The 27,087-nt window shown below is 41.2% G+C and overlaps 5 protein-coding genes and 2 pseudogenes across 5 annotated transcripts in view; 1 reads left to right on the top strand and 6 right to left on the bottom strand.

Moving 5' to 3' along the window:
- Positions 1-902: 902 nt before the first annotated feature.
- On the bottom strand, positions 903-5,039 carry LOC136282490 (uncharacterized; annotated as a pseudogene).
- On the bottom strand, positions 1,932-3,504 carry LOC131773144 (uncharacterized; the record flags this gene model as incomplete). The annotated part of the gene is made up of 1 exon (XM_066170425.1): positions 1,932-3,504. A coding segment is annotated over one exon (1,113 nt), but the record flags the coding sequence as incomplete, so codon positions are not given.
- Positions 5,040-8,007: 2,968 nt separating the features above from the next.
- LOC136282489 (uncharacterized) lies at positions 8,008-9,297 on the bottom strand. Its single transcript, XM_066170132.1, has one exon. It carries the CDS (start codon positions 9,295-9,297, stop codon positions 8,008-8,010), a length of 1,290 nt encoding a protein of 429 aa, XP_066026229.1.
- A 1,775-nt stretch (positions 9,298-11,072) lies between these two features.
- LOC136282488 (uncharacterized) lies at positions 11,073-12,764 on the bottom strand. The gene has a single exon (XM_066170130.1). It carries the CDS (start codon positions 12,552-12,554, stop codon positions 11,073-11,075), a length of 1,482 nt encoding a protein of 493 aa, XP_066026227.1. The 5' UTR covers positions 12,555-12,764.
- A 4,088-nt stretch (positions 12,765-16,852) lies between these two features.
- LOC136282487 (uncharacterized) lies at positions 16,853-17,566 on the bottom strand. Its single transcript, XM_066170129.1, has one exon. The coding sequence runs from the start codon at positions 17,564-17,566 to the stop codon at positions 16,853-16,855; it is 714 nt and encodes a 237-aa protein (XP_066026226.1).
- A 5,922-nt stretch (positions 17,567-23,488) lies between these two features.
- LOC136282486 (uncharacterized) lies at positions 23,489-25,285 on the top strand (annotated as a pseudogene).
- Positions 25,286-25,655: 370 nt separating this feature from the next.
- Positions 25,656-27,087, bottom strand: part of LOC131796359 (uncharacterized) — a 1,674-nt gene continuing 242 nt past the window's right edge. The window contains exon 1 of the mRNA XM_059113937.2: positions 25,656-27,087. This exon is cut by the window's right edge and continues 242 nt beyond it. Within this exon, the coding sequence (XP_058969920.2) occupies positions 25,656-27,087 (1,432 nt within the window).

Below are 27,087 nucleotides of genomic sequence, written 5' to 3'. Positions count from 1 at the left end.
TCAAGCATGACTTTTTTCCTGGATCTGAGGGAACATTCTGTTGATTTCTTCTGGCTGATTAATTTACAAATATAATCTGGTGCCATGCTGTGAACAGCTTTAAAAGTCATCAGTAAAATCTTGAACTCAATGCAATACTTGATGGGAAGCCAGTGAAGCTGAGATAAGACTGGCGTTATGTGGCAAAACTTATGTTGCTTAACATCTATAATCAACAGTGTCAAAGGCAGCAGTCAAGTCAAATAACACTAGTAGAACAGCATGCTGAGAATTCATTTCCATCAGGAGGTCGTTAGTAACTTTCAAAAGTGCTGTTTCTGTACTATGGTTCTTTCTGTAGGCAGATTGTACTGATGGCTAAAGATCATGTTTTTTCTCTTTGAAGAAACACAGCTCTCTCAGTTACTTTAGAGATGAAGGAAAGATTGCTTACAGGCCAATAATTCTTAAAAACAGTGTCAAGACCATTCTTAAGAATCGGTCCAACCAAAGCCTCTTTCCATGCTGAGGGAAAATGACCACTTTCAAGTGAAATATTAACCATTTTGGTTAGGACTGGTAAGAGGACATCAATGCACTTGACAACTAGAGGTGTAGGTATAGGATCGGTTGTAGGTTGTTTAGCCCCCAGTTGATTAGCCCCCACTGAGTCGATTAGCCCCCAAGAAAAAGTCGATTAGCCCCCAAACTAGAAGTCGATTAGCCCCCAATTGAAATCTGTATCAGACTTGGTAGATTACACTTTTGCTACAATTTAGTTCGTCTAGGTTTTATTGGGTTTCCGTTTCTTTTAATTTTTATTTCAAAATAATAACTCATGTTGATCATTGACTTTTGAAGATGTGATGGCTCCTAAAGGAGCCATTGGTTTTTCTGCTAAGTCCAGCGACCTAGCAGGTTGTTCAGAAGCTTGGCCCATTGATATATGAGCAAGCTCTTAGAAGCTGTCTGGCGTTCTTGTCCCCGCTGCAATATTCATCCCATAGGCTAAATATCTTGGCCTGCTGTTTCCTGTACTTTCTTCGCTGTACCCGCTTCAGCTTTTTCTCAGACACCAGCCGGATGCGAAGGGATGTCAGCCAGGCTTCTCGATAAAGCAGATCGATCAGGAGATACAGAGGGAGCTGAGATCTGCTGGAGGTGTGACGGTGAAGTCCGTGATGCCAGCCCTCTATGTTGTTGTTCGTTTGTACAGACTAAGGGAAGACGGTCCAGGTCGACGGCTGGATGAACTGTCTAAGGTTTCCCTCCTCGGTTTCTTGCGACTCCAAACGCTCAAACTGTGGTACAATCTCGTCTTCAGGAAGGCATGGCAATGCCATCACGTGACAGATGAAGTCATGAGTTCCGCGGTCATCCCTGTAGGACTGTTGAAGACCCAAATCCTGGACCTGAAGTAAGTAAGTAAGAAAAAATAATTAAGGTTTTTCGTTAAAAAATGACCTCGTTTCAAAACTCATCGTTTCAAAATAAAGGTTATCTTACTAGATATAGCTATCGCTAAGTGCCAACGAGCAACCAATGAAAAGAAATACTCATTGGTAATGTTAAAAAATGGAGTCATGTTTTGTGGGTGTAAATTTTAGTAGTGAAGTATTCCAACCAACGTGAAATGTTTTAAATTTTGAGGTGAATATGGTGAAAACGAAAATAAGTTTCTTGATTTTACATTATTGCAATACAAAAGTTTGTGCTGCAATGATAGCCAAGTGTGTTTTCTTCCCTTTCTAAAAATTATGTGTAAAACTGAATAATATAAGGTAATACAGAACAAAAATGAACCCACAATAACAACTCTTAATTGTATATGAACTGTAACAAAATATTTCTGAATCACTAAATAAATTTTTTCTTCACAGTCATTCAACTGGGATAGCACAACTATTAAGTTTGGGATGCATGGGCCAGTCTGAGATAACACATGCTACATCAGTATTAAACAATAATTTTAATTTTCCAACATCGTTCGAGACAGTCACACAATGTTATTGGACTGTTCACACAGAATGAACTAATCAGAGTTTACTTCTGGACGTTTAAAGGAAAGAACTTTGTATTGTTCATTGTTTGGACATTGTTGACCAAACAAATATTTTCTTCGAGACAATATAAGATAAACTTCAACGTCATTAATTTTATCCTTAATTAAGGGATGTATAGAGCGAAATCTCTAACACATGAATCTAAACTGTAACAAAATATTTTTCATTCACTGCTATAACGTTCCTCAAAGTCAAACACCTGGGAAAGCAGATGCACATCTTTTAGCTTTGGGATGCATGGGCCAGTCCGAGACTACACATGTTACATCAGTATTAAACAACAATTTTAACTTTCCAACGTCCTCCGAGACAATCACACAAGGGTATTGGACTGTTCACAGACAATGTGCTAATCAGAGTGTACTTCTGGACGTTTAAAGGAGAGAATCTTTGTAATGTTTGTTGTTTGGACATTGTATACCAAACAAATGTCTTCCAGAGACATAAGATAAACTTCAATGTCATCGATTTTATCCTTTAGGGATAAGGTTGATCCTGCCAGCAGGGTTTCTAGTTGCTCAGTGAAAGCCTGGATCCACATCTCTTTGCTGTTGTCACCTTCTGATTCAGTGATAGAAATTTTTGCTGAAGCCTGCAGTTTGATATCTCTTGATCTTTGACGTGTACCACAGTTTTCACACTTCAGTGTGGTGCAAGTGAATGATTCAACATCATTTAAGCGTTTTTTGCACACTTTGCAGGAACAAAAGATGTTTAGCTTTGACACCAAATTGAATTCTGAAGCAGTTACTTCCTTTTCTGGACTTTTGAGCATATCTGGTCCAGTCAGGGTTTGCACTGTTTGTGTTGTAAGGTTTGCTGTTGTGTTTGGCGATGTACTTAGATACGTCGACCCTTGGAAATTCTTTACTGTCAGGTTGGTGAAGCAGTATGATTTACCCGTTGTCAAGGTATGGACAAGGGGTTCCCAAATGTGAATCATTGATGACCCAGTGTTGTCCTCCAACACGCAATCTTCCTTCACATGGGCTGTTGCTCCAGTGGATCTGAGAACAACAGCCTTGAGGTCTTCTTTTCCCATAGTGAGGGAACCACTGACATTGACTTTTTGGTTTGGGTGCAAACCTTTTACATTCGACACAGTAACTGACTTTGCAGCACTTGATTCACCTGCACTTTCAAGCTTTGGCTGCTCGGTGTAACAAAATGATACATCTGACAAGCCTGCTTTATGTACGGCAGATTGTTGATTGAAAATACATTCATTGTCGTCTTTTACAATAATGTTCTTGAGCTGTACTGGGCTCTTGGTTTCCTCAAAATGTTTTAAGGAATCATGGACATAGAGATTAAATCCTACCAAACGTTTCACTTTAGTGGGTGAAGTTTGAAGCTGAAATTCATACCACTGATGCTTTGACTTAAGGGACTTCTTAATTGGACTGAGGTTGTGAATAAACCCATGGTCGTTTGCTGCAAGTAAACAATTAAGATGGTTAGAATATGCATAAGAGAATTATGTTTGATTGGCATGGTAATGTCAAATAATTTGGGGGGTTGGATATTTCAAGAAAATGACACATTGCAGGTAAAGCTTGAAACTCACTTTCTTTGATTGCTTTATGCCTGCTGGCGTTGTCTAGATTTGGCACCCTTGCCGACTTTGGCACTCTCACGTGTGGCTCGTTCGCCGCCGCTAGTTTGCTACAACTTTGATTGCTTTCTGCTCGCTAATGGTGTCAAAGTTGGCTTACTGGCCGCTAGTTTGCTACGATTATCGTTTGTTTGAGCTTTGTTTTGTTTAATTCGGTGGTTTCTCAGTTTCTTTGATTGCTCTATGCCTGCTGGCATTGTCTACATTTGGCACGCTTGCCGACTTTGACACACTCGTCAACTTGGCACACTGGCCGACTTTGGCACACTGGCCGGTTACTGAGCTTGCTAACTCGATAATTATACCACAAAGGCACTTAACTTAAGTGCACTCACGCAGAATTGGAAATAAAACTTACAAAGGTAGGTGAAAAATACAATTTTCTTACCTCAAACTTGCTCGCTCCTCCGCTCGATAAATGACAAAGCTGCTAAGCGTCCACGATAAGCACCATGTGGACTTGACGTCACGATCTTTGCGCGCTACCATTGGTCCGTTGCAAAACAAAGCCTATTCACATTACGTCATTGGAATCTCAGGAATCTTACCTTACAGACATCTTACAATCACTCGAGATTTTTTCCGCCTGTACAATACTCTCGCACGGCTCTATAATGCTGCCGCCTCGCCAGCCTCGCGTCTTCGCTCGGCTGGCTCGTTGGCAATCATAAACAAAAGTCCTCAATATTTCATAATTCACATATCATATTTGATATTTTTTTTTCTTCGTACTAAGTTACAAACAATCAACCGGTTCATACATTTATACATTTATCTTATCTTATCTTGTCTTGAACATTTCACATCTCGCATTTTATATTTCGTACTAAGTGTAAAAGTTACAATTTTTCCTACTAACCTTTCTCCATGGAGCTTGAGTCCAGTGGAAGACACATCCTTTGATCTCAACTTCTGGCAGCAAACGACGAATCGCTGACCACATAGCCCGCTCGAAGTCTATGATCACCCTCTTAACAGCTGTAGGCGTCGGTAGAAATTCCAGAACTTTCTTTAGCACCTTAAGAGAATCCAAAGAAATAAAGTTATGCCAGAGGACTCATGAATGTATAGAGTTAAGCCTAAAAGAGTAATGAAAACATACTAGGAGAAAATTCGTGGACAATTTTGTCAGGGCAAGTCACTTAAAAGAGAATTACAGCGATTTGTAACATACTACGAGAAAATTCGTGTAAAGTTTTGTCAGGGCAAGTACTTAACTTAATGTAAGAGAATTACAGTGACTTTTGAAGGATTTTTAATATAAGTAATGTACTATTACTGGTATTTACCTGTTTATAATCACTCTTCTTGCGTCTGGACATGAGAACAAACAGCAGAGGCACTTGTTTAACGTAGTCCTCATACTGGATGAAGGCGTTGATGGACAGCAGCTTGGTGAATGATGGCGGCAAAGTTTGAAGGTCCCGTCAACGTACCAAGTTTTGGCTTTGCTGAGGTGGTGAAGCTGCTGCTCGGTTGCGAAAATCAGATGTGAAACTCGAGTAACTTTCATTTCTTTCTCTCTTCAATAAGTATAATATAAATATATTAAAATCCTATACTTCATCTAGTAACAACTAGTATTATCAAGGTGAACGAACAAAACTTAATGAATCACAAGTTACCACAGTAAAGCATGCATCTACTTGTTTCCTACTTGGTTAATAAATTCTCCCACAATACCATTCTGACTGACACCGTAGGGTCAAGCAGGGAATAGGTCACAAGAGTGATCTTCCATCAACATATCATTGGTGTTTAAAGAGGTGTCCAGAATGAACTTGTTAACTTTTATGGGGCTCTTCTTTCCACCGTAATCTGCAAAAACCTTATGCTTTCTTCGAGAGAAGCACACTGCTCCAGTTATTGTTTCATCTCTTCCTTGTAATTGGCATTCAAAGAACTTTTCATTATACACAGGAGAAGCTTTATTTATGTAACCAACAAATTCATTGTTTTGTGTAGAAGTACTGGTGCTGTTAGTACATGTAGCTGGTTTTGAGTGATAGTCCATGACTGAAAAAGAAAAGAAACAGTTATTAAATTACCTGTAAATAGATTGACTAGCAATGACTGTCAATACATAAAGAATGATTGTTGATTAGGAAACACAGCATGCTATATTGTTAAATCATTTGCAATATAGCAAATCAACTAGTTGAAGTTTACCTGACAATGACTGTGAGAGGACAGGGAAGGGCACAGGGATTGGGACATTATTAAACATCACCAAATCTCTGTAGTTATTATATTACATACTAGTCCCTGTAGTATTCATCATATTACATCTAGGTGTGCTTGTATCATTCTTTTTATAACACTCAAGAAAATTTACAGTGAAGTTGTTTCTGTATCAAAACAGTTAATTAATGCACATATTGATTTGTGGTCTGAAAAATATGTTTTTTATTATGTGTAATTGTGCCTGAGATTCCTGCCAATTTTTATAAAGTGGTCTATAGCTGTTTTGTTGTGAGTGGTATACAAAGATATCAATTGCCTGTAGTTATTTTCTGTAATAAACAGATTATGTAGGGGAACTGTCTGCTTCATTTAACCAATTTAGATTAAAATCTCCAATGAAAACATTGTACTTGTAATGGCTCTGAGTGGGTTGCTGAATTGATTTTATTCCGATAATTAGGACATGTGTACACGATAATTTGGTTACTGACCCGAGCACATGGAACACACTCTAACACACTCTCACACACTCTCGACGCGCATGCTCACTCATTTGCACAAATGCATCTCATTACAGTACTGTGTAGTTTGTAGGATAATTATCAACATACTTTTCAATATGTAAAACCAGAAGTAATGCCCAAAGATCATAAACAACATGAAAAATATCTGAAGTTAAAAAAATTAACAAGAAGAGATATCAATCAAAATGGGTAAACATGAATATCAATGTGAAGAATATAATCAAAAAATGAAAATGAACAAGTATCACCATAGTAAAACTAGCAAATGATCAGGAAATGATGCTTCTGGATCATTGAATGTTACTCTGTGAATAATGTATGTTTTCAACGAACCAATTGCTATTCATTAACAGTTATCTATTTATTTATTTATTGCAATTCATGGCACATACAATACAAAATAACTAAACTAAAATAATTATTAATGATAAATAGTACAGCCAAAGGATAATCCATAAAGTCAAAGACCCTATACAAAGACAGATCACCATAATATAAATATATATATATATATATAAGTTAAAGAATAAAGGAGGACGTATCGATTCTCTGTGACTCTGAGTTTTGCGCCTAAGCGCTTGTCAGACAGAACTTTATTCAATGAAGAACATACCTCCTTATATTCAAATTAGATAAGTAGCTATTTAATTCACTAGTGTGATGATCTAATCTACGTGTGAAATAAAGCTTCTATAGAGCTATTGTTGGCGGCTTGTGAAATTTGCTAAGTAAAACTTATGGTCGTGGCGGCATTTAGAAATGAGTTCTGTTCTTTTGTTTAATAAGGACGGCTTCTTAGCTCTAACTAAAATAAAGTCCTTCTGTGAGACACAAGTGGCATCGCTTGCTTTTGTTGCTGTAGGCCAGGGCAGTCGCTAAAATACTCCAGTTACTTGTAAAATTGGTTTTGTTCTCTTTGAGTGTCCAGATATGCTTTGATAGTTCCTTACTGTTTGAATAGTTTCTGTTCCGAAAAGAAAGTTTGTGTTGCGTGTAATGTTGTTTAAGAGTTCCTTCTGTTAGTCCAATGTAATTAATTCGGGTTGTGTCACTTTCTGTTGTTACATTGGTGTTGAAGATGATGCTTGGAGTGAGGCAGTTGTTTTTCAGAGGGCAGTCGTTTTTTTACTGCAGTTACAGATGTTTTCCATGGAGGGTGTCTTGCTTGTCTCGAGGAATTTTTCTGTTGTGTTTCTTAATTATGGTTTGTAGGTTGTCTGTGCGGCCATAACTAACTTTTATGTTGTTTTTGTTGAAAATCTTGTTGAACCGGTGATTTTTCGGAAAATGTTTACTGACGAGGTTCAGAAACTTTGCTGATGTTTGTTTGTGTCAGGCAGTACAGACGACTCAAACAATATCGAGGGCTCAATGAACACAGTCTTTATTCCCGAGCTTGACCACGAGCACTTCGTGTTACAACAACAACAATAATTGGGGAGCCCGGATGTAGTTTCCCTCAGGGAGGGCCTAGGTACAAGTGACGGGCCAACATCCCCCCTTCTTTGAAAAAAAAAAATTAATAGTAAATAGAACAGAGTAAAGTAGGCAGGTGTAGCCTTATATAAGGTTCTGTTCGGACTGTTATCATGGAAATTTCTGCAACCGTGCTGTTATGCAGCGCGAACGTTTATGGCAGGCATTACTTGAGTTCAAAGTCTTTGAACCGAGTTGGTGGTTTGATGAGTCTCGTGCGTGTTCTCATTTCGGGTTGGTGATCCCTTAGCTGTTCTTGAATTGTAGCAAGGGGTGTGTCGATAGGCAGCTCACTTGGGCCCGTGGCTGGTGTGCTTGGTTCTTGTGGTTGTGGAGGGGAAGGGGTGTCGAGAACTGGGCCGCTGTTACTTTTGTCCAATGAGGGAGGTGGTTGCTGTGTAGGCTGATTAGTGGGCATATTCAGCTCTGATCCTAGACGATTGTAGTGATTTGCAAGGCTGTGGCCTGGTCTAGGCGTGAGCGTGGGTGGGGTGCACGGTGGTGTTTGGGGAGGAGGAGGTACTGCATGCCTGATGTGTATCCGATTTCGTCGAATGGTACTGTGGGGCGTTTGTATGGTGTAAGATCTTGAGTGGCGTTGTCCGGTGACAGGGCCATATGCCCAAGGGTTGCCTGGTTTGCTTGTCGGTGGTCTTGCATACACAAATTCACCAATGTTGATGCTATTCTGCTCTGGGCCCGCAGTCTTGTCATAGTGAGCTTTACTGGTGTTGCGTTTGGCCTTGAGTTCTGCTGATACAGTGTCACGGTTGATTGACATGGGCTCGAGAAGGTGGTCAGCTGTTGGGAGCGTCGTTCGTGTCCGGCGGCTCACCATGCGTTGGGCAGGAGAGTAGGTGTGGTCTTTTGGTGGTGTGTTTCTGTAATTGAGCAAGGCGATTTGGAAGTCATCTGATTTCTTTAGCATAGACTTCGATACTTTCACTGCTGCCTCGGCTCGGCCGTTGCCCTGGGAGTGATAGGGACTTGAGGTGGTATGTTTGAACCCGTACTGAGAGGCAAAGTCCATGTGATCCTTACTGGTGAATTGTGGTCCGTTGTCTGTGTGGCAGATACGTGGAACGCCAAACCTGGCGAAATGAGCTTTGGTTTTGTTAATGACTGATGTTGCCAAAGTGTCGTCAAGTTCATCCACTTCGATCCAGTCAGAAAAATGGCACACTGTTACAAGGTAGGCTTTCTGTCTGTACTGGAAGATGTCTTGGCTGATGATCTGCCATGGTAGTGTTGGAATCGGAAGTGATTGCATAGGTTCCTTTGTTGACTTTGATCCATACTGTGCGCAGGTACTGCAGTTGTTGCACATATCAAACACTGCTTGTCTCATCCCGGGCCAGAATAGTACGTCTCGTGCCATGCGTACATTTGATTCAGGACCAAAGTGGTTTGCATGGATTTTCAGCAGCATCTCAGCTTCCATGGACTGCGGTATCATAACTTGGGCGCCTTTGTAGATGAGGCCATTGTCAGTGGTTAGCTCGTCTCTGTAGGTCCAGTATGCTCATAGTGGTTGTGGTAGCTGCTTTCTGTCATCCGGCCAGCCTTGGGCGATTGTGGCCATTAACTTGGAGAGGTGTTCATCCTTTTTGGTCTCGTCGCGTAGGCGAGATTCGGTGGTTTCTGTGAGGCGGGGGTTGTGGGTATCGGATTCCTCTGTTAGTTCAGTCCTGAATACTTCAAAGCCTGTGACCCTGGCATGTACTGGGGTAGGTAGTGCTGCTCTTGAGAGAGTGTCTGCCAGGTAGAGTGAGGTTCCTTTCTTGTATTGGATGGTGAAGCGGTATCTCTGCAGTCTCATTAGCATTTTCTGTAGCCGTGCTGGGGCTTTGTGCAGAGGTTTTTTGCAGATGGTCTCAAGTGGCTGGTGGTCGGTGTGAACTTCGATATCTGATTTGCCATAGAGCCAGTGGTCAAATTTTCCAAATGCGTTACAAATGGCCAAGCACTCTTTTTCGATTTGGGAGTATCGTTGTTCTGTTGCGTTGAGGCTGTTTGATGTGTATGCTACGGGTTGGAGGCGTCCTTCACTATTGGGCTGAAGGAGGGCACCGCCCACGCCTTCTTCACTAGCGTCGACTTGAAGTGTGACCGGTTTACTGAGGTCATAGTATTGGAGCACTGGTGCAGTGGAGATGAGGTGTTTGGCTTTGTTAAATGCGTCATCTTGTGCTTGTGCCCACATAAAGGGGATATCTGACTTGGTGAGTTGGGTGAGAGGCCGGATGATGGTGCTGAGGTTTGGACAATAGGGTGAGAGATAGTTGGCCATTCCCACGAATCGCTGAACACCTGCTTTGTTTCGGGGTGGGGCCATTGCTGAGATTGCTGCTATCTTGTCTGGGTCTGCTTGCATTCCTCGATCAGTTATGACGTTGCCCATGAATTTGACTTGTTGTAGCTTGAACTGCAGTTTGCTCTGGTTTAATTTTATGTTCTTTTTGGAGCAGCGCTCCATAAGTGCGACAAGACGGCGGTCGTGGTCTTTCTCAGCTTCTTGGTAGGTTGTTCCTTCTCCGAACACAAGTATATCATCGGCGATGCATAATACTCCATCAAGACCCTCTAGAGCTGACATGAGGCGCTTTTGAAATTCCTCAGGAGCGCTTGATATGCCAAATGGGAGGCGGAGCCATCGGTATCTCCCATAAGACGTGTGCATTGTCGTCATCAGTGACGATTCTTCATCAAGTGGTACGTGTAGAAAGCCTTCTCTGACATCAACAAGTGAGAAACATTTGGCATGGCAGAGTTTATGGAGCTGTTCAGACAGTGTTGGCATTTGATACACTGGTCTGAGAATTCCTTTATTGACTGTTTGACTGGGGTCAATGCAGATTCTTGTCTTCTTTGGTGTCTCTTTAATGACTTCATTGGAGCACCACGAGGTGGGTTCCTCTACTTTCTTTATGATACCAGCTGCGGTGTATCTGTCAAGGGCTTCCTTTTCTTTTATGCGTTTTGCCACAGGGACTCGATGTATTGGCATTTGTACTGGTGAGACGTCAGCTTTTACTTCGAAATGAACTGGGGGTCCCAGGCAGCCAAGGCCTTCGAAGTTTTCAGGATACTGTGTTAGTATGTCTTCCTTGGTGAGGTTCCCGGGTGGGGCCAGGCGTCGTTTGGAAGGGATCATTATAGGTTTAGAAGGTGAGGGCGTTGCTGGGTCACCGTATGGGTTGGCACTGTTGGGTTGGTCAGGGTGGCGGCCTTTTACTCCCTTGAGTGTACCATTGGCTTGAGCTGCTGGGTTGCCTGGGTCTGGGCTCTCTTGCCTGACGAGTCTCTTACTGCTGATGTGAGTGAGAATATTTCGTGTGCCCTGATGGTGATGAGCCCCAGTGCCTCGCAGTCGGAGCCAGAGAGAAGGGCTGGTTTGTTCATCATGACATCCCTAGGAAGTATCTGGAATGTGAGCGATTCGTATCGTTTGTTTCTTTCGCACAGAAGGTCGATCTGCCCCAGTGGTTTCAGCGGCTGGGAGTCGCCATAGGGGTGTAGTAGGTAGGGTGACTTTCTAAGCTTCATGTTTGGCATCAGCCTGAAAAGGGTATCTTCAGACAAGGTATTGCATGTGGCGGCGGTGTCTATTTGGAATGTCACTGGGGTGAATTTGTTCCCTGTTGCAGACATGGGCAGTGTAACAAAGTATTTTTTCTTTGCGTGGGTTGTGTGGATACTGTGTATTTGCCGTGTTTCCAGGGAGTAGCACTGTTCTTGGTAGTCATCAGTGTAGTACTCCACAGGGTGTTGGTCATTTGTCATCTGCAGCATATGTACGTTTTGTTCACGAGGGGGTTTTGGTTGGGACCGGCCGCGAGGTGCTCTGTGGCCTCGCCCCCTACCCTGAGCTTGCCATTGGGTAGTTCTCCTTGGTTGTTCATGTTGGGGGGCGCCTGTCTCGAGACAGACTCTGGAGAAGTGGTCGTTAATTCCACACTTAGTGCAGGTTTTGCCATTTGCAGGGCATGTTTTCCAGGGGTGAGGTCCGCGTCGGTCTCCACACCAAAAGCAGGTTCCAGGCTCCCGCTTTAGTTTCATTTGTTTGTGGCTTATCCAATTAACTTGTTCCTCGATTCCTTTTGTGGCGTCTGTTATGAGTTTGTTGGCTTTTTGGGCTGACTCGAGGGCCTTGGCTTCGGCAACGACATCTTGCATGTTCTTGGGCATTCCGTCTGACTTAAAATGCGTTTTTAGTAACTCAGCTCTCATTGTGCCATCGTGCAAGCCAAAAACGAATTTGTCACGGCACATTTCGTCGGTCAGTGCATTGTACGAGCACAGGCTGCCCGCCTGTCTGACCTTAACTTCCCATTCCTGAACAGATTCGTGTGGGCTTTGCTGAGTGTTCCAGAATTTAAATCTGTCCGCCAATAGGGAGCTTCCGATAGATCCAGTGTAATGAAGTCGTAATTTGTCCATCCAGATCCATGGTTTTTTCTGATCATCAGCTGCTATCTGGGGTTCAATTGTGTAACGGATCACTTGCAAGGCTTCGTCCGGCATTGCCGATCGGAGCGCTGATATTTCCAGTAACGGTTTCTTGTAGTAATCTGCTCTTTCTGTCTCGGGGTTTTTCGCTAAGTTTCGGTAGTCTGCTTGGATGCAGTAGTCGTGGAATCTGAGTTCGAAGTTCTTGAAATTTTCTGACATATTCCCGCCGAGTTTCAATTCAGGTCGCTTGAGGTTCGCCATCGCTGTTTGACGAGTCGGCTGCGGTCGTTGAATTCGCTAAATGTACGTTTGCTCTCCGTAAATGCTTCTCTTGTCGATTTATCGGATCTATCCCACTTCTGACACCATGTCAGGCAGTACAGACGACTCAAACAATATCGAGGGCTCAATGAACACAGTCTTTATTCCCGAGCTTGACCACGAGCACTTCGTGTTACAACAACAACAATAATTGGGGAGCCCGGATGTAGTTTCCCTCAGGGAGGGCCTAGGTACAAGTGACGGGCCAACATTTGTACGTTCATGCTGTAGGGTGGATTAAACCAAATTATGTTTCTTTCTCTGTTCTTGTGGCTGTTCTGTATGGTGTGAGTTACAGGTTTGTTGTATTCAGTGTAGGTTAATTTTTTGTCCTTTCCACTTTGTTTAAGTGCACTTTCGTAGTGTGGTTTGGTTGATATGTGATGATGTATTTTATGCAAATTTTAGAAAGAAATGATAATATAAGGAAATAAGACCTTCTGATGTTATACATGCAAAGGATATGCTACTAATTCATATTAAAGGCATTTACGGATTGAGTTCAAAGTTCTAGATCTGCCTCTAGATACCCCACATAATTGCCACTTGTCATGTATTACTTAAGAACTACACACCCCAAACAACATGGCGGTTCGGTAAGTAAAAGACTGTTTAATGAAGCCTCATGCGTGCGCATGAGCAAACCATATATGGTAACACACAACATACAACACACTGGAAAACCATAACATTCCTCCACACATTAAACGATCTGTCCCTAGTTTTCAAAACAAGCCCTAAAATACAATTTCAAGGAAAACATAAAATAAACCAACAGTGTCTGGTAACCACAGTTCGAAAGGTAAGAACGACCTTTAAACAAGAAAACGAACAGAATAAAACAAAGTTCAGAGATCAAGCCTCTGTGGTGCCCTGCGAACTCTCTGAGGGTGTTGTCGCATTTTGACCATCGGACTAACTGTAGCTGGTTTAGCATCAGGAGGGTCAGGTACCGTAGGTGTGGAAACAGGAACCATCTTTGGTTGATCTTTTTTTGGAACCTCCTGGAGCTGTGCCGCCCTCAGTGGTTGGAGTACTTGATGTAATTGGGGTCAGTGGTGTGTTGGCCACTTCAGGTTGGCTGACTTCAACACTACAGTCGGCGTCAGTGCTTTCAACTGTGTGTCCAACTGCCGTTGGTCTCAACTGATCAATATGTGGGCGCCAGATCAGTCCCGGTGCCACCTGTACCTCATACATCAGCGGACCTGTTTTGTTAACAATCAGCCCTGGACGCCACTTCAGATCCCCTCGATAATCCCGTGACATAACTGAGTCACCAATCTCTAACTGGCGATACTGTTTACCCTTGTCAATCGCTGCCTTAATGCTCTGCTGGTGTTGTTGGTTAACCATCTTACGGTTTAAGTTAGGTTTCACCAAATCTAGGAGAGTACGCAATGGTCTTCCCAGGAGTAACTGTGCTGGGCTCTCACCGGTGGTGGAGTGTGGAGTGTTCCTGTAAGCTATGAGAAACTTTGCCAACTTCTCCCTCACTGGCTTGGGGCTTTGACGCATGGAACACAAAGCCTGTTTGAAGGTTTGTACTGTCCTTTCCGCAAGACCATTCGTCGCTGGATGGTACGGTGCTGAAGTTATATGGCGGATGCCATTGGACTTGACAAATGTCTGGAATTCCTCAGAAACAAACTGTGTACCATTGTCACTGACTATCTGTTCTGGAATTCCAAATCTGGCAAACAAATCGCGTAGAATTTCGATAGTCGAACTTGAAGAAGTTGACTTGACTGGAACCACTTCTGGCCACTTGGTGTGTGCGTCGACAACCACTAAGAACATCGAGTTCTGAAATGGCCCTGCGTAGTCAATGTGTATACGCTGCCATGGTGTAGTGGCCCACTCCCACGGATGTAGTGGTGTTTTAGCAGGCATCTTCTGGTTTTGCTGACACCCGCTGCAGCCTTTCGCTAGCTCTTCCAGATGACCATTGATATTAGGCCACCATACGTAGCTCCTCGCGAGTGCTTTCATTTTGACCATGCCCAGATGCCCATCATGAAGTTCCTCTAACACTCTGCTTTGTAACTTATTGGGAACTACCACTCTCATTCCCCATAGGATGCAGCCTTGGTGAACTGTCAGTTCATTGCGTCGCTCGTAATAAGGCTTGTCTCCCTCCACACGAGTAGACCATCCTTTCACGATAGAATCATGTATCCTCGCTAGGACAACGTCAAGACGTGTTTCTCTTGCCACTGCTTCACTGGTTATAGGTAATGGCACAAACTGAGAGGCGTGGAACACCTCTGTTGAATCCACCTCCAAGTCTTCTCGCTCTTTCTGCTGGAGAGGGAGCCGCGACAGTCCATCGGCATTGCAGTGTTTGGTTGTACTCTTATACTCAATGATATAGTCGAACCCAGACAAGAACAATGCATATCGCTGAAGCCTTGCAGCAGTCATGGCTGGAACTCCCTTTTCTGGGTGGAAGATGGCAGTGAGGGGCTTGTGGTCTGTAATGAGCGTAAATCGTCTCCCATAGAGGTAAACATGAAATCGTTTCACCCCCCACACAATGGACAATGCCTCCTTGTCTATCTGTGCATACCATCGTTCAGTCTTGGTCAACGATCGGGACGCAAAAGCTACCGGCCTTTCGCTACCATCGGACATGACGTGTGAAAGAACCGCGCCGATGCCAGTTGGTGAAGCATCACATGCCAGCCTAACCGGTAATGCTGGGTCATAGTGCGTTAGCACCTGCTCAGATGTAATCATACGCTTAGCCTCAGTGAACGCTCGCTCGCACCGTTCAGTCCACTGCCATTCGTTGTTTTGCTCTAACAACTGGTGAAGTGGGTGGAGAACTGTAGACGCATTGGGCAAGAAACGGTTGTAATAGTTTACGAGCCCTAAAAATGAGCGAAGCTGTGACACATTCTCAGGTCTTGGTGCACTGACCACTGCTTCAATCTTCTCTTGTGTCTTGTGTAGACCTTCCTTATCGATCTCATGCCCACAAAACTGAACTCTATCTTTGAAGAACTCGCACTTCTCCTTGTTAGCCTTCAGACCCGCATCTTGTAATCGCTTGAGTACACTCTCCAGGTTCTCCAAATGTTCTTCATCGGTTTTGCCTGTGACAATCATGTCATCAAGGATGCACTGGGTCCCAGGTATTCCCTGTAATACCTGGTCTATGGCACGCTGCCAAATGGCTGGAGACGAAGAGATGCCAAAGACTAAGCGATTGTATCGAAAAAGGCCCTTGTGTGTATTAATCGTAAGGAGTTCCTTGGATCTTTCGGTTACTTCCATCTGGTGATAAGCTTGGCGAAGGTCAAGCTTGCTGAAATGTCTACCGCCAGCCAAATTTGCAAAAATATCCTCTATACGTGGCAGAGGGTACTGTTCTGCAAGAAGTACTGGGTTCACTGAGACCTTAAAATCGCCACAAACTCGTACCGATCCGTTTCGCTTGACTACCGGGACAATTGGGGTCGCCCATTCACTGTATTCTACTTTAGAGAGAATACCTTCCTTCTCTAAGCGTGTCAATTCTGCTTCTACTTTGGGGCGGAGTGCGTATGGCACTTGGCGTGGTTTATGAAAGCTGGACTGGCAGCCTTCCTCGACCTTCAAATCCGCCTTGTAGCCTTTAAGTGTGCCCAGATTTTCGGAGAATACAGACTCGTACTTCTGTAGTAGCTGATCCACTTTGTGTGCCATACCCCCTTCTGAAGTCTTGCTAAGCTTAAAGGTTTTGATTTCACCCCAGTTCAGTTGAATGTTGGACAGCCAGTCACGCCCAAACAGTGCTGGTCCCTGCGTCTCAACAACTTGTAGGTTTAACTCTTTTTCCTGGCCCTTGAACTTAACATTACATCTCATCTCTCCCTTAGGTGTGATTTTCTGCCCAGTGTATGTCTTAAGTGTCACAAGGCTCTTTGAAAGTTTGACATGATTAAAATGTTCCTTATATTGTTTGTATGGAAGTACAGACACCGCTGACCCTGTGTCTAGTTCCATCTTGACCACCTTTCCCTGTATTTCGGGGTTGACCCATATTACGTGATCCTTGTCACCCACATTATTAACCTCAAGGGATGCCAAATAATCATCGCTGTCCCCGTCATCGCTGTCTACATAATTTACTGGGGGTTGGGAAACTTGTGTCTCTTTTTTCTTTGATTTACAAGCCCTCACAATGTGACCAGTCTTGTTACAGTGGTGGCATTTTTCTTTCTTGAATGGACAACTTTTGTGATCATGAATTCTCAAACAGCGGTAGCACTTTGATCACCCGTTCTCTTGGGGGAAAAAGAACCCTTTTTCTCTGAAAGCTTGGCTTCTCTCTTGAATTTAAGCTTCTTGCCTGGCTTTGATTTGGCTAATAGATCGATTGATTCTGACGCTTTATTCCCCTGGAGAGCTTCAACATCCTTGTAAGATTGCTCAATAGCTAAGCACTTTGCAACAGCAATGTCAAATGTTAGTTCCTCAAGCTTAAGTTTCAAAAGCTCTGACATCATTCTCTTATCTTGAATACCCGAAACCAGTCTATCTCTAAGCCTTTCCAAACGCATGGCGTCGTTAAATTTGCAATCCATAGCTAGATGTTTCAAAACAGCAACATATTGACTCACCGTTTCTCCTGCGTTACGTGCTCGGTTGTCAAACTCATACCTGGCTACTAAAGCAGACTTCTGTGGCTTCAATTGTTCGCGGAGACGCTCTACGATTGCGTTGTACGTGAGAGAATCTTCTCCTAACAAGGTCGGAGCCTTCAAATCTTTCGCCAGTTGGTACGTTTCAGTGGGAAGATTGGTTAACAGGATGGCTTTCTTCTGTTTCGCGTCGGTCACTCCATTGGCCACGAAGAAGAATCCTAACTGTTCTGTATACGCCTCGAAGTCAGTTCCCACAGTGAACTTTTGAACTTTTCTGATGTTACGAACTGGATTTGGTGCCGTATTTGCATCGCTGGCCATCGTGGACGTTATGTGGATTTAGTTTAGGGATGTCTTCACTTTTAGCAGCCAAAAAGGTTCCTTAATATCCCAATCCTCGTCGCCAAAATTGTCATGTATTACTTAAGAACTACACACCCCAAACAACATGGCGGTTCGGTAAGTAAAAGACTGTTTAATGAAGCCTCATGCGTGCGCATGAGCAAACCATATATGGTAACACACAACATACAACACACTGGAAAACCATAACACCACTCTTGTCTGGAAATGTTACTGTGTGGTGTTAATGATGCATGCTGGCATGATTCTCTGACAGTTTTTCCCCAACACTCCACATGCCCACTAAGTAAATTGTCTGTAGGCTGCCAACGCCATGTTCTAGGGTTAAGAATTGTATTGAGCTGTGCATTGTGGATTGTGACTGATGCTGTGCTCAAAACATCCATGTCCAGGCATATGATGCTAAATTTCAGATGTTCAGTTATACATGTTACACCTATCAGTACCCAAAAAGAAGAAAAAAGTCTTAATGTTTTCTTTTCCTCACTCCTTTAATAATTTGTCTATCAGATGAAAATTAACAACTTGTAGGTGTTATTATAACTACAATTAAGTTTGCAATTGTCAACCTTTTGCCATTCTTAGCAAAGAAGCAAAGAATAATCATGTAATAGGTACAAACCTGAATAGTTGAATTTTTGATTAAGCTCCTTTAGTTCCTGGCAGCAGTAACATTCCTCTGCCAAAGACATAGGCACACAAACACTGCACAAACACCAAGACCTTAGTCTTGGATTAAAGTTGTAAATGCATTAAAATTGCCTCACATTACATGCCATGTTCCTCTCTGGACTTTAAGCAGCACCATCTGATCCCTGAAAAGGTGATAGATATCATAAAATCAACACATAGCACAAAGCTATGTATAGCACAAAACTATTACAAAAGTTTTGACTACTACAGAAAAAGAAACACCGTAAATCACTACCCATAACAACAACAACAACTTTTTTTTTTCCCCTCAAAATATACAAGAAAGAAAAATTTATAATAATAGTACAGACAATGATAGGGGCGCTGGCTGCCCGATATAAACCTAAGAGTTAAAAATGGCAGGCAGCCAGTTGAAAGAAAAGATGTTTAAATGTTTAGGTCAGGGACACAAAAACAAAGAGATACAGAAACGCACACAAAGGTAAACTACCAGTATATTAAAGAGACTAAAATTCATACATTGCAAAACAGTATTATTTCCATTTTAAAGTTACACAGACAATACAGATGTCTAGTAATCTTTGATAAATTACTTGAGTCCAAGAATTTGAGATGGGGAATTCAAAAGCTGTGGGACAGGTGAAAGGTTGAAACTTTGAGAAAGGTCCGTCTATCATTCAACACTCATGCTAGTAAAGAATTTTGATATTAATTTGCAGAAAGTACCAGATTAACTTATTCTAACTGGAAGAAACCTGAGCAAGTTGATCGGTTTATATGGGAGCCTTTTCTATTCAATACCTATACAGGCAAAACATTTTGATATCTATTGGCTGAAAGTACTGGCTTATGTTACTCTTTACAGGAAGAAACACTTGCATGTTGGTCATGACTTTAAACATAAGAGGTGGCTCTTGGAGGAGTCGGTTTGTTATGGCTCTGAAAAGAGCTGTTTTATTATAGAGCTCTTCTGTTTTTCTCCAATGACTTGCTGCTGTGGGTACTTCCAAACTTGCAAAATAAGGTAAGGAAATTCAGTTGGGCCAACAAACTAAAAGTATCATAGTTTTTAATATGTGCAATAATTACACAGAATTATTTTGTATTGCTGTGCAATGCTCTGAAATGTCCTGTAAGATATTTAAGTTTTACATTACTTTTATCCTTCTTCCTGATTGTTGGTGCATGTGGCTATCCTTTCTCAATCCTCATCCAACTTTTTAGTGTACGATCTATCGGTTGGGTGGAGGTTGTGCACTCAACTTTCTATTTTCTTACTCCATGACCTGAATTGTGTATTTGGAGCTCTTGCCAACCCTTTTGTGTGCCACGATGAAACATTCATGACAGTTCATGGTTTTTTTTCAACAGGTTGGCAATTTGCATCAGAAATACTGCCGCATTTTTCCTAGCAACTGGGGTAAACGGTGTGCGAGAGCTGCAAAAAAAGAATTTTGAGAATTATTATTATTCATTATAATTATTAATATCGATATAATCCAGTTCTTTAATGTTGGTTTACAAGATTATTGACCTACCATGTATTTAGGGAGTTATATCTTCGTCAAAGTGCACCACTCTGAAAAATTTTGCCCATTTCCTTGCCTTCTCTTGGAATTGCTGAGAAGGTAGATGTTGTTCCTCGCTTGGTTGCACTTCTAGAGCTGAAAATAGCTCAGAAAATCCTTGGAATTGACATTAACCTTTTCAAATTTTTCTGCTCTTCTTTAGTTACAAAATGATATTTTCCCTTTTAGAAAATTAAAAACATATGCTATCTCTTCAAAACCATTTCTATTTTTGTGCACATTGTAAGATATGAAGAACTTAAATACCTTCCACAGTTTTTTCACATTCTTGTAGGCAGTCATCCCCTGATTTTGCCTTCAGCTCCAAATCTTGAAGTATGTTGAGCAGATCTTTACCTAAGCCAAATTTGAAAGTGTACATTAGAATCATTATGGCTCCTTCAGGAGCTAGTTGTTTACAAGCAAATCTGATTCTCCAAGTAATTGCAGTCAAAGAGAAAGTTTTAGCCTTGCAATTCTATAAATTATAATATCATGATGTTTTTATTTGACTGCCATCTAGTCTTTTCTATTGTATTTAGGATGTGGTAGTAAGAAATATAAAGGTGAAGGTGGCTACATGATTGTGCAAACCACTCAAGTCAAGGAGGTATGAAGCTTTGTCCATTGCCAATCCAACAAAATCATCATGCCCAAATTCTGAAGGAAAATCTCGCTATGAATATTGAAGAAATACTTAAGGGCACATCACTCAAAAATAAAAATGAAAGTTTATTGATCAAGTCAACAATTTATTCTTGAAAGTCAGCAGAATAAAATGAAATGTCTTAATGAAAATATTCTTCATAAATATCAGTATTATTTCCCTCAAGTTTTGAAATAGGAATTGGACTTTATTTTAAACCACTGAGAATACTTACAACTGTACTGCCTCCATGATCATCTCCCTCACTGTCACAGTCATATGGATGTTTACAATATTCCTAGAAAATATAACTAAAATTGCATAGCTCATTTATGCTTTGATCACCAGAAGAAAGGTTAACTTTTCTCTGACAAAAGACTTGAAGTGGATAATATTTCAGTCATATTTCACAAGTACCTCTCTATGAATTCTTGCAAGCCTTCTTTTTCAGACCTAGAAATGAATGTTCAAATCACAAAGTAAATTGCATGAAAGAATATTCACCAAATTATTTCTCAAGGCTTCCTATGGGAATAATTTCTCCAGTGTTCAGAGTGTCACATAAACCATATGAATTATCATTTCTACCCTAAAAGTATCACTTTGCCTTTCTGATAATACCAGTGCTGGACATGCGGTTCAGATTCACGTTATAGTGAGGAAATGTGCATTTGATCAACAGCTGAAACTCATGGAAGGAAACCTTCGCTGCACTGGCAGTTGCTAGATTTTTTTATTATATTGGAATTATTAAAGAACATTAATTATTTAAACCATCAAATGCAAGCAAAGATTAAGGATTCTTCTTGGACAATACCTTATACAATACAATCAAAGAAAACTTTTACACTTTGAGCCAGAGTTTCACAGTTTCAATGAAGTACAGACATTATCTCTTTAGAGTCCTCCACAGTTTCATCTAGGCTCTCCCCTAAATAATTGACATGGGGCATAAAAGTGATAACTTCCTGATTTCTTGTTCTACTGTAATAGGAATTGTGATGATTTTAAAATTATCATCAATAACATTATCATTACAGTGTCATATAATATGGCCACATTAGCTCTAGTAAAAAAAAAAATGCGTTCACTAACACCTATAGTACTGGTGTATAAATTTCTGTTGATGAGTATCTTTAGGGGCACTAATTTTCAGATATTTTAATATTATAACAAAATCTTTATTCAATACTCATAAAAAAGACCTATGTACAGTGCTTCACTTAAAAAGAATTAAATTTGTACCTTAACATCTGTTAGAAAGAAAAGAAAAAATCATAATGTCTCAATATCTCTTGAACTATAATCCACGAAAATGTTTCTCTACTAATTATTATTACTATTACTATTAGCAATCACTACCAATATTTAACATCTTTTCACTAATTCCTCTTTAAAATCTGCCACGGTTTCAACATAAACCAACAACGATAAAAACATTAAATAGTAGTAATAAATAAAATGCAATATTCAATATCTTTTCTCTAAATAAAAATCTAGCATCCTAAAAGCACTGCTAAAAATAATAATAATAGTAATATATTCTCACCAGGGCTACCCACAAACAAAGCCTCAAGGATGTTATAAGATATGGGAAAGGCCAGCCCGAGGCGGAAGTGAGTAGGTAGCTACCTGGAGCGTAGGCGCTATCATCGCTGCGGGGAGGAGGGAGGGGCGCACTTAGCTAAACCTCCTCAAACGCCGTGGAAAGGACTTTTGAGGTTATAAAGGACTGACCGCACCGGAATAAGATTATATAGCCAAAAAACGTGTAAAAGATTGCATAACCATTCTCATGCTAAAATCCCAGGGGTTTGGAGTCACGTAACATGCTGAAATTCACCATTGTTCGAAGGGATCCCTGGTGAGAATAATAATAATAATGAAATAAAAAGATATATATGAAGTAAGGAAACACATCAATAGTCCGATTTAATGGCTCCTTCAACAACATCGACGTCGATATCAACATTCTTAATGTCACATGGCACTCTTCTTGTCCTAGAGCCTCGAAGACAAACCAACGCAGATCTCAAGAGTGCGAATGAGGTTCTGGTTCTGATCCATGAGATGGTTTTGGCATACTGCTCCCCTTTTTTGATGGCAATCAGCTGTGCTAAATGGCTATGATACTTCAAGCACTCCTTTCCCATTCCGCCAGTTGTTGTGAAGACCAAAGGTGTAAATGTTCCATGCTCAATGTCCAGGACTCTCTCTGAGTAGAGACGCTTTTTCTCGTTCTCATGGAGAACGAAGAAGAATCGAAGAATGCTCAGATATTTTAATAATAATAATAATAATACTTCATTTATATGGCATCATCACGAGGGGATGCGAATTGGCTGCACTGTAAGTATCCTGGAGAGTCCCATACATTTTCTTAACCTAAAAGTCTACAAAAATGTATGAGACTTTTTGAGCGTTCCAGGCAGCTGTCCTGTAAGGCGTCATAATCCTGTTGCTGCTGGCATCGATGTGACAGATAATTGCTTTTGCATTGTTTTCTTTGCCAGCTTATACTTGTCATCAAGTTTCAATAAGGTGGCTCTCATTTTTCATGAGAACAATGAAGTTTTCGTAAATTGTGAGATTGGATGCAAGAGCACATGTTCAACTATTTTGCTCCTCTTGCTTGGGAATGCATTAGTAAAATGCCGGACCTTGAAGAATAAACGGGAAGTAAAATCATGAAAAAATACTCCCAAGGAGAAATGAAAACAAAATAGAAAATGGAGAAAGCAAAAGCAACAGCAGAAGAATGCGGGTAATCTGGCTCTGCTTGCTAATACTGAAGTTCTGCTGGGCATCAATCATGGACCAAATGTGGCAGAGATGAGCTTGACAGATAAGAAATCGCTTTCTCCAAATCTGGATACAGAACAGGTAGGCAACGAAAGCGGACTTATCATGCTTCAGGCTAATTCTAAAAAAGAAATGGTAGGTAATGCGAAGCAACCACGATCACCAACCCTCTTGGATGTAAATTGTTCAAGATCAGCAACAATGCTTTGAATGGCACTTGGAGATAATGCAAGATGCAAGCCAACTCAACATTCAAAGCCTTTTGTGGCACAGACAACGTTTCAACGCATTGTTGGTCAGAAAAATATTCATTTGAAGAGTATGTCAGATAAAGAATTCAACTGCAACTTTAAAGAATTGATTCCAGAACATTTGGAGTATCTAACCATAGTTAATAAAGCAAAGTGGTTTAGACAGAAATTCTAAACCCCAGACTATCATCAATCATCAACTCAAATTCTGGAAGCATTACCGCACTTTTCTTTTGTAATAGAAGTCTATTCTCTATTTCTTGGACTGTCCATTCCTGCAATGTTTTCAAAGTTTTTTACTCATTTACAGAGGTCTCTGAAGCTACCATAGTATTTCTAGAGGCTCTCTGTAACAGGTTTGTCTTCTACCACAGATTTCAATGGACATGCAACAGGTCTCACCATGTCATGACTTCTCTTAGGCATACTGAAAGTTGGCAAGGCTCCAAACTTTGGTGTTTTTTTTGGCCATCTTTTCCAATTGAATTGAAATAAAAATAAAAGAAAAGTGATGTGTAACAACAATCTGTATAAGAATATAAAGTTCAAACACGAATGAGACATCATTTATGTGGCCGGTCATGTTTACATGGATACCAGATATGTTTATTACAGACAACTCAAGCACTTACATGTCTCATATCATCAGGTTCGAAATGTTTCTCACATGTAAACACCTTGCCATTATCGATCTGATTTTGGAAGTCTTTGTCAATGACTCACCTTCGTCAGCTCATTTGGCCACTCTTCCTGCCACTTCTTGTATTCTGCATTTCGTGGTGAGTACAGTTTAAAGATACCAATCTCTTTAGTTCTACGGCATGTACTGCAACCAAACACCGAACAGTTGTCACCAGGCATTCTATTTTCAATACAACAAACTCAGAAAACGATTCCAGTCAAAAGAACTACATTGTGAAGCTTTAAAAACAGGTCAGTTCAAGTCTAACTCTTTGAACGACGCCATATTGGATTTGTGTGTGCATGGTCATTGTCAGGTGGCTTTGAATAAAGAAGACAATAACCGTTTCTTTGAAGTTTACTGCATTTCATAACCAGTTTGATTTATTAACTATGATCTAATCCAACATTCCATTGGTAGTGGAAGTTTTAGCCAATGCTACAAGCAAGTTACAGCAGGATCGCCGTTATTGTGAAGGAAATGACACACAATAACAATGCTGGAGAGAAGGGATAATAACTGCATTGGGGGATCATGCCAATTTCCCAATGTTGTTTGGAGTAGTTACAAAGAGCTTGCCCTCATGCCTTGTTCCACAGTTCCATGGCATCAACCAAGAAAGCGCTACTCTTCATTAGGCTGCAAGCAAAAACCTGCTTAATCCAACAGATTGTATTTGACTGTTTATAAAGATAGCTTCCACCTTGAGCTATGTTCATTCAAAACGCTACCTTCACAAAGACATAAAAGCTAACAATGTTGTATTGGAAAGAGAGTCCAACTCTGCAAAATATAACCTGATTCTTATTCATTTTGGTAAAAGCACCATCCTCAAAACAAAGTTCATCCTGCTGTTCAAGAAAGATCTATTTAGCCCTAGAAGTCCCAAAAGAAAGACATAACAGTGTTGCTAGTGACATTTACTTGTTAGGAAGAATGCTGAAGGCTGTGTCGTGTTTAATAGGTTTTTATGAGAAGGTGCGGGTGCTTGTGAAAAAAGCTATTGACGAAAACCCCGGTGATAGGCTTGCTGTTAAAGAATTTTTGCTACAAATCTCTACAATTATGCCATAGGTATTTCACTAGTTCTTTTTCCTATGACATGTGTTCGGAACAATCTATTCATGATAAAAGTTAAAAAATTTTTTTTCCAAACTCGGAGCTAAAAATTAAAACTTATGAAATATTTCGTCCGTATTTCGACCGGACTTCATCAGTCAATGATATGAATGTTAAAAAGATGAATTTTAAAAAGGTTTTTTTAACGCCTCTTGGGGGTTAGAATTGTGTCATAGATAGCTGCTAATTCTTAACCATTGTCTCTGTTTAACGCCGGTTTCGTAAGTTTAATTTGAATAGCTTCTTTTATCCTGCGTTTGAAGGTGTTAACTTCGGTTGATAGTACTTTTGTCTTATTTGGGTCCACCGAGTGGCCCTCTTGGCGTCAATGCTCATGAACAGCTGATGAACTTCTTGATTGGTGTTCTTTCACTCTGATTTCCAGAGCGCGGGCTGTTTCGCCAACGTACTCCTTGTTACACTTCTCACAATGGATCTGGTACACAGTACCGCATTTCTTGAGATTGACAGTTGTGTCCTTGACACGTACCAATTGTGATCTTAAAGAATTGACGGGTTTATGAATAAGTGTAACATCGTGTGACTTGAACGCTCTTTGCAGGCGTTCCGAGATACCTTTGATGTATGGTGTTGATGCATAGATTTTCTTCTCGTTTTGAGGCTCTTCGGTATCTTCTGTTGTAGATTTTGGATGTGGTATTGTTAGCATCCATTCTGGATAGTTATTCATTTTTAGAGCTTGCTTGACATGCTGTGTTTCTCTAGTTCTGTCCTCGTTTTCCGTAACCAAGGTCTGAGCTCTCAACATCAGGGTGTTAACCACAGCTCTTTTGTGTTGTAGATGATGGTTTGACTGGAAGTTTAGGTACTGGTCCGAGTGCGTAGGTTTGCGGTACACTGAGATCTTGGTAGAACCATCTTGGTTAATACTCACACAGGTATCAAGGAAAGGAATCCTGCCATCCTTTTCTTGTTCCGAAGTGAACTGGATGTGTTGGTCAATGGAGTTTAGATGTTCTGAGAAGGAATCGACGGCGTTTTCGTGAATCTTGGCCATCGTGTCATCAACATATCGATACCACATAGTTGGAGGGGTGGGGGCGGTGTCCAGAGCTCTGCTCTCGAACTGTTCCATGTAGAGATTGGCCACTACAGGGGAAATTGGAGACCCCATTGCGGCTCCTTTCTTTTGTTTATAGAATTCACCCTGGAATGTAAAGTATTTGCTCGAGAGGCACATCTCTAGTAGAACAGATAATTGGGCGATATCTAACGGGCATCTGTCCGGTAAGCTCTGGTCACTTCCCAGTTTGGCTCTGACAACTGGAATGGCTTCATTGATCGGATTGCTGGTAAACAGTGAGGAAACATCGTATGAAACGAGTTTCTGTCCAGGGGGTACTTCAAGTTCTGCAATCTTGTTGACAAAGTCTTCACTGTCAACGATGTGATGACTGTTGAGGCCAACAAGAGGTTTCATAATCTTAGCAAGGAACTTGGCAGTGTCGTACATCACGCTACCAATGCTCGAAACTATTGGCTGTAGCGGTACGTCTTTCTTGTGAATCTTGGGTAGCCCGTAGAACTTTGGGACATTCTCTGCTGTGGGGTACAGTTGATTGTAAAGATAATTAGGGATTCTCTCTTCTTTGCGCCACTCCTTCAAGGTTTGAATGAGTTTGTTTTTGATGGCTCTGGTTGGGTCGGATGTTAATTTTTCATACGTATTGGTATCGTCTAGGAGAGCCTTCACCTTGTTGTGATAATCTTGTTTGTTTAGGATTACCGTAGTGCGC

This window comes from Pocillopora verrucosa, chromosome 7, assembly GCF_036669915.1.
Source record: "Pocillopora verrucosa isolate sample1 chromosome 7, ASM3666991v2, whole genome shotgun sequence".
Taxonomy (NCBI): domain Eukaryota; kingdom Metazoa; phylum Cnidaria; class Anthozoa; order Scleractinia; family Pocilloporidae; genus Pocillopora; species Pocillopora verrucosa.
Note: the sequence above shows the minus strand (reverse complement) of the source record. Positions and strands in the feature narration are given on the sequence as shown.